The sequence below is a fragment of the Pantherophis guttatus genome, chromosome 5 (assembly GCF_059756535.1).
Source record: "Pantherophis guttatus breed Tessera chromosome 5, ASM5975653v1, whole genome shotgun sequence".
NCBI lineage: Eukaryota > Metazoa > Chordata > Lepidosauria > Squamata > Colubridae > Pantherophis > Pantherophis guttatus.
This window is the reverse complement of record NC_142067.1, coordinates 130,229,046-130,236,056: the sequence shown is the minus strand read 5'-3', so window position 1 is coordinate 130,236,056 and position 7,011 is coordinate 130,229,046. Positions and strand designations below refer to the sequence as shown.

Below are 7,011 nucleotides of genomic sequence, written 5' to 3'. Positions count from 1 at the left end.
CAGTCATCCAAGTCACAGTTGTCCCAAAGGTGTTTTTTCAGGAAGCAACTGAGACTTCCTTGTTTTTTCTTTTGAAGATGTTTCCCTTCTCATCCAAGAAGCTTCTTCAGTCCTGACAGGTTATCCTATCATTCTTCCATTCCCCACTATCCTGTCAGAGCTGAAGAAGCATCTTGGATGAGAAGCCAAATGTCTTTAAAACAAAAAACAAAAACAAAAAAAAAAAAAACAAGAAAGTCCAGTTGCCTCCTGAAAAAGCACCTTTGGGACTGCTGAGAAGTTGTTGGTGTCTATGTGTATAACCAAACAACACCAAGTCTACAGTGAAAGGTTGGCTCTGAAGTGCAATGATCAATACATGTCCTCAATTTCTGTTCAATTCTGTCAGTCAGTGCTTGAAATCTACCCCGCCTTCCATCTTCCTAAGGTGCTTGTTTCCTTCTTACTTGCAAAGCAGGTGGCAGCAGATCTTATTTGGGCTTGGAAGAGAAACAGACCAAGTCTTAAGACAGAAGATGGTATGGAAGGTTAGGGAAAAAAATCGCAAGCATGGCAACATTTCCATATTGTTGCCAGTAACACAAGCTGGATTAAACGTTCTTCATGCTTCCAAAACAAGAAATCATATCCTTATTTGGTTTGAGAAAGTGAGCAAGGAATAAAGGCATTGTTTCTGGACTAGAAGCCCCTTCCTTCACTCTCCCTACCCCCCCAGCCCATATTTTTAAAAGGCTGTATCTGTTACTACACAAAGTTACAACCACATTCTATTTGTGTGAATTTCCCAAATTCTTCCACTCCAGAACACACAATGAGTAACCTGATGGATTCTAAAGCGTTAAATCCTTTACTTTGTTTAACCACATGCGATCACTTGTGTGATGTAAAACACTGGTAGGAGATCCCTTGTAAAGTTGTAGCAGCCGTTGTGAAGTTGTAGCTGCCATTTTGACTTTTTTAACCATCCTGAGAATCTCCTGATTCCAGTCATTAATTTTAAATGGTGCCACAATAACATTTTAATAATGGTATAAACTGCATACAGAAATCAACGCCATCTTTTCTTTATAACCATATTTCCATTCCTTCTGGTTTTCTATTATGTCTTTAATAAATTGCACAATTCAGTTACTTCGCATTTTCTTTTAATTTTCAATTCTTCAATAAAGCTCTCACCTCAAATACAGGATTGTCAAAACAAACTTAAGAGACACTCAGGCATAGACACTAAGTTCATTTTTACGATCCAGGCCCTATTAACAAGGAATTTATGACTGAAGTTTGATTTGGCTCTAATGCTACTTTTGTAGCTCAAGTGTAGCTCAAATTCTTATCTCCATTACAGATGCCACCAACTTTTAAGTTTTCTGGGTCTGTAAAACAGTTGTATGCTGTTAAAATAAATGATCGCACAGGTGTTGTCTTGTTTTGTCACTTCTGGTGAGCAAGTGACCAGACCAATTATACTGTTATGCCAGAAAAGGAAGGGTAGAATTCTTAGTCAACTCTGTAGACATTCTTGTCATTTCTGGAGCCAATCTCCAAAGGGAAAAAGCCAACAATTTCAAGGACACAATCTATGTGTGGAGAAGATCAGCTCTAATCCTGCATTTCAGTTTCATTCAATGAAATGCATTCCCTGGTAGCTCAGGAATAAGAATGGAGCACCCAACATCTGCAAAACCAATCATAAATTCACTTTTTGTTTTGCTCAGAATTATGGGGCTATTTCTGAGCAAGAATGCAGACTACCAAGCTCCATGCAAGGAGCATGGAAGGATGAAATTCGTTCTCAGAGTTAATTTAGGACTATTTGCTGCCCCAATTGGCTAAATTATAAGCTCTGGAAAACAGGCATCCTTGGTGGCCACTGAGACCTTGACCTGATTTTTCTTTTTTTTTATGACTCCCTTCAAAATAGAGAATCTCCTCTTCTGCACACCTTGATGGAATTAAGGTAGTATGGAATTATTAAAACAGAACAGTGAATCAAAGTGTTCTGGGACTCTTCCCCTCTTAGAGATGCTCAATTTTGAATAAGAGAAGATACGTGGAAATAAAAACTGGCACACCAAAATATTTACAGGCTGTGTTCCTACAATATGTTTAAACTTGGTTGACTGATAAATTTAACCATTTTCTTGATTTGAACAATAGATTGAACCATGGACCAAAAATAGATTGTTAGTCAAGAAACAACTATTTAACTGAGGGTAACAATAACCAAGGCTATATTTCTACATCCAGTAGAGGGCATCCTTATCCAAGCTGCAAAAATCTAAGTGAGCATAAGATGGCAGGAAAGAGATAATAAGTTTATGTGCAGGGCTCCTGCCACCCAGTGGCCAGTTCAATTTTTGCAGCCCCGAAATTAAGCTATGACACCAAGATTAAGATTATCTGAGAGGTTTCTTTATCCATTATAACTATGATAAGGTTATAGAAACATGAACACAGTATGTTCTTACATTCTTCTTCCTCTTCCTCTTCTTCTCCTTCCTCCTCCTCTTCTTCTTCTCCTTCTCCTCCTTCCCTCCTTCCTTCCTTCCTTCCTTCCTTCCTTCCTTCCTTCCTTCCTTCTCAAAATCTTGCCAAGTTTTCCAACAAGCTTTCCCTTTTTTGTAAACCCTCTGGAATAAGTTTTCAATCGAGTTTCTCCCTTTCAAAGCAGAAATGTTGATTTTTATTCAACCTTCTTGGAATAAGCATGTTTTAATTTAGACCATCCTTAGAACTAAGAAAAATTTCCATAAATGACTGCCTGGCAATAATTCAGAAAAGACCAATTTTAAAATCACCGTTAACTCAGGCGATCACTTAGAAAGGCATAAAGACTTGATAAGGCAGCGTGTGAATAAAATTTATTTATTATTCCATCAACCAGCCACACCTTCATCAGGGTTCCGTAGACATTAACAAAAATTGCATAGTTGTTACTTTCATTACTTTTAGTGGATTGCTCTGAACAGCTAACATTTATTCTTATATTCTTATTCTTATTCTTATATATTTATTCTTATATTTCTGACCTTGCTATGAACATCTGGGTGCACCTCTGTTCTTCCATGTTTTGGTGCTTTCTAAACCAACACAGTGATTAACAGAGCAAGAAAAATTGTGCTTTTCCCATATGAACTTTAAGTTGTCAACCCTAATAGCCTAAAAGACTTTCAGGAGGCGTATATGCAAAATACTTTGATCACAACCCATAATCCACTGCCCTGCGCTTCTGGACTGGAATAAAGTTCTCCAGCGCTAGGATTGTAAAGGACTCTCGGAAAACCGCTTAAAAGCAGACCCCAAATTGAAATGCCATCTGGAGGAAATCCTATTTCCCCAGCAATAAAATACTTCTGAAAAGGCAGTTGAAGTGCTACTTGGAAAGAGATGAGAATTGGATGGCATTTTTTGCCTCCCTGCATATCTATCAGGTAGGAATTCTGCACAGCAGCATTTAATTTAATGGATGTTGTATTCCTCATACACCATAAAATTTAGGTTTCTCCAACAAAGTAGGAGTAGATTTTGAAAAACATAGTATCTGCAGTCATGGAACATAAAACATTAGGCTTGAAGGGACCTTGGAGGTCTTCTAGTCCACCCCCCTGCTTAAGAGAGGAGATCCTATGCAATTCCAGATAAGCGGTTGTCCAGTCTCTTCTTGAAAACCTCAGTGATGAAAGTCTGTAGAGATTCTCAGTCATCCAGGTCCTGGTTGTCCCAAAGGTGCTTTTTCAAGAGGCAACTCAACTTCCTTGTTTTTTTTGTTTTTTCTTTTGAAGACGTTTCGCTTCTCATCCAAGAAGCTTCTTCAGCTCTGAATGGATGGTGGGGAATGGAAGGATTTATACTCCTTGCAGACAGCTGGTCATTTGCATTCTTTTAGCGAGTCATTGAAGCACTTGGAGGTTGCTTCCCTCAAAAAGGATGCAAATGACCAGCTGTCTGCAAGGAATATAAATCCTTCAAATTCCCCACCATTCACCCAGAGCTGAAGAAGCTCCTTGGATGAGAAGCGAAATGTCTTTGAAGAAAAACCAAAAAATTCCAGCTGCCTCTCGAAAAAAGCACCAGTGATGAAAAACAATAGAATACAACAATAGTATTCTTCATCTTGATTAAGATGAATTCTTGATATTCATCTTAATTTGATATTCTTCAGTGTGAAACATTGAATAGCTGAAATCTCATGGGTGAAATCCTTTGGCATCAGTTATTACCTTGGCACTGAAATTTTCATTCCTATTTGGTTCTGCCATATGCCAGCATAGGGTTAGTCCATTTAAAAGTCCCTCTTGTTTCAGTGTCAGAGCCCTGCTTACTTGTAGAAAACAAGCAATGGCTTCGGGGAAGAAAACAAGAACCCCAACTTTTGCTGAACCAAGAGGATTGCCTAGAAAATGATGAGCCATAGCCTAGAGGTGACTTCAGAAGGATAAACCATGCGCTGTGACACGATATTAAGCTCTCCCTTTGTGTACTTGTATCACAATAATGCCTGCAAATATAAAAGGGGCAGCGCTCACATCCAGATGTCACCAGATGTTTTATCCCTTGAAGGATGCTAATAACATCATTATAGTTTGGGCTGCAAACACAGGACCCTATTAAAAATTATTTTCCTCATCTTTTAGAGCCTGCCATTCACAGCAATCTGGGGATAAAATAAACCACGGTCAAAGATCGGGATAGAAATGCTTACTTTGCAAGAAAATATACATTTTACAAAATAAATTAAATATACACGATTTGCGCTTAAACTCTATATAGAAATTTTTTTAAAATGTTTACGTTCCTTTTTCTTTCTTTCTTTTTACTGAATCTGCCTCGACTCCATTTTAATACGGTCACATTTTCCCAGTTTCTCCCCTCAGAACTGAAGTAAAATACGCACAAATTAGCAAGATGGATCCTCTCTTCCGTCTCTCTTTCTCTCTCTCTCTCTCTCTCAACCTACAAGTCGTACTACAGAAATAAATTTGTTCCTGAGAAACAGAGGAAATTCCGTTTGTTTCAAGACACTTCAGCTTATTTGTGTTGTCACGAAGAGGCTTTTCTGCTATAATCCATGAAAATCGGATTTACACCTCAGGTAAGGGAAGAATACGAGGCTGGGGGGGGGATGACGCAGAGGAGTTCAAAAACTCCAAGATGTTGGCCTTCATTGACACGATGGCCTCAAGCAGGAGACCAAAGCCCATCCCTATTGAAGGCCTCCATCTTGGCTTTTGTGAAAACCCCCCCCCCATCCCATAATATCCCTGAAGGCCACCCTGACCCTAAATTCTAAAAAAAAGTCAGCAGTTCCAGTTCATCATCACCATTTATCAATTTAGCTTGATCATAATTAAATATAAATATAAAAGTGAGCCATATATTGTTCTTCGTTTTGGGCAGGGAGGGGGCCAAGGGAAGGTTTCCATGGTTTTGCAGGAAGGGCTTTCTAGAGATTGAGGAGTTTGGTTATTGCTAACTATAAGGCAGCCTTTCTTGGCTTCACAACTTTGAAACGCACCGCCCCACAAACACACACACACACACACACACACACACACACACACACACAACCCCCACACACTCATCCATCCATCTTCTTGGTAAGGCCACTCCAAGGCTTCCCTTTGGGCGTTGGCACTTTGGCGTTGTGCTGCTTGCTTGAAGAAGAACGGGGTTGGCTTGGATCATCTTCTGACCCTGTAGGTTAGCAGGCATCTGAAGCAGCTTTTCTCCAAGATAAAGCGGGCTCCTAAAGGAAGGCCTTTGCCATTTGGGAATTCCTTCATTACTCCTGGTCACAGTAACAACACACCCTGAACAAGACACCCCGTTTCGTTGTGTTGTCTTGTGTTATTTTGCCCCACGCCCTGGCAGTATCCGCTGATCTTCCGTGTCACAACGTTCTAAAATGGCAGCCTTTTAACACGGATAATGGATGTGCTGGTGTTGGTGTACCTTGCCTTCTACGTGTGAATGGGTGTGAGTGTGGATGTCTGTATAAATCTTTGGGTACATTTTGGAAGCCGCGCTGGAAGCCAGGACGGGCCCTTGGGTCAGCAAGTGTTGTTGCTGGGCTACATATTCCTCATAGTTTATGGAGGACAAGCAGTCTTTATCGGAGACCTGGGCTGTGCAGACCCGGTCTCGAGGCTGGGTCCTGTGTCCTGGAGTTGCAGCTGGAGGAGAACATGGCTTCTTCTTGGTTTGGCAAAGCCAGAGGACAATCGTCCCAAAGATGAAGACAGCCCCAGCTGGGATCCCAATGATGACAGGCCACGGTAGATTGCTGGCAGAAGAAGGTGCCATCGGTTGACTTGGGGTCTTGGGGTCTACATGACAGAAAGAACAAATAAAGGAGAAGAAGAATTAGAACCAGGCCAGGAAATGTCAGAATAGTGAGCTGGGTTTGGCCTCCCTTATCTGGCATCTTTCTTTTGGACATTTCAAAGCAGACACTGAGATGGAACTGAAGAACTTAGAAGAATGTATTCAAATATTTTACCAGTTTATCAAAATATAAAATACAGAAGTACAAAGAAAAAAAATGAAAATAAGGGAAAAGGGGAAGAGGAAAGGAGAAAAAGAAGAAAAGCATTGACTTCCGGTTCCTTTCGGTGCAGTAGAATAAGCTACTTTAAAAAACCCTCAATGTTTTACTTTTATATAGTAATATATACCAGCCGTTTCTATAATAACAAACCTATCTAATCAGCAAAACCCAAAATCAAAGTTTCATTTTTTTCCTACATCAAGCACAAAGTCCAGAAGTGGTTTCCAAGTAGAAACAAAATTAATTGTGCTCTTTTCTTTAAACAAAACAGTCGATTTTGCCATCTCTGCTAACCCCATCAACTTTTGTCACCATTCGGCCATTGTGGGAATCCGAACATCTTTCCATTTTTGAAGAATTTAGAAGAATGACTGGGAAACCAGAGAACTGCACTGGAATTATGTGACCAAGCCAATGCACTCAGATTAACGTGTCACCAAGTTTTTTGTCACAGGCATTTTGTG

At 40.0% G+C, this 7,011-nt stretch overlaps 1 protein-coding gene across 3 annotated transcripts in view; it reads right to left on the bottom strand.

Moving 5' to 3' along the window:
* Window positions 1-2,848: 2,848 nt before the first annotated feature.
* FGFRL1 (fibroblast growth factor receptor like 1) overlaps window positions 2,849-7,011 on the bottom strand; it is a 154,845-nt gene continuing 150,682 nt past the window's right edge. For all 3 annotated transcript variants that reach the window (XM_034416236.3, XM_060686487.2, XM_060686488.2), the window contains one exon: window positions 2,849-6,326. In XM_034416236.3, coding sequence (XP_034272127.2) covers window positions 5,917-6,326 — 410 coding nt within the window. In that variant the 3' untranslated portion in view covers window positions 2,849-5,916. The remainder of the gene's footprint in view (window positions 6,327-7,011) is intronic.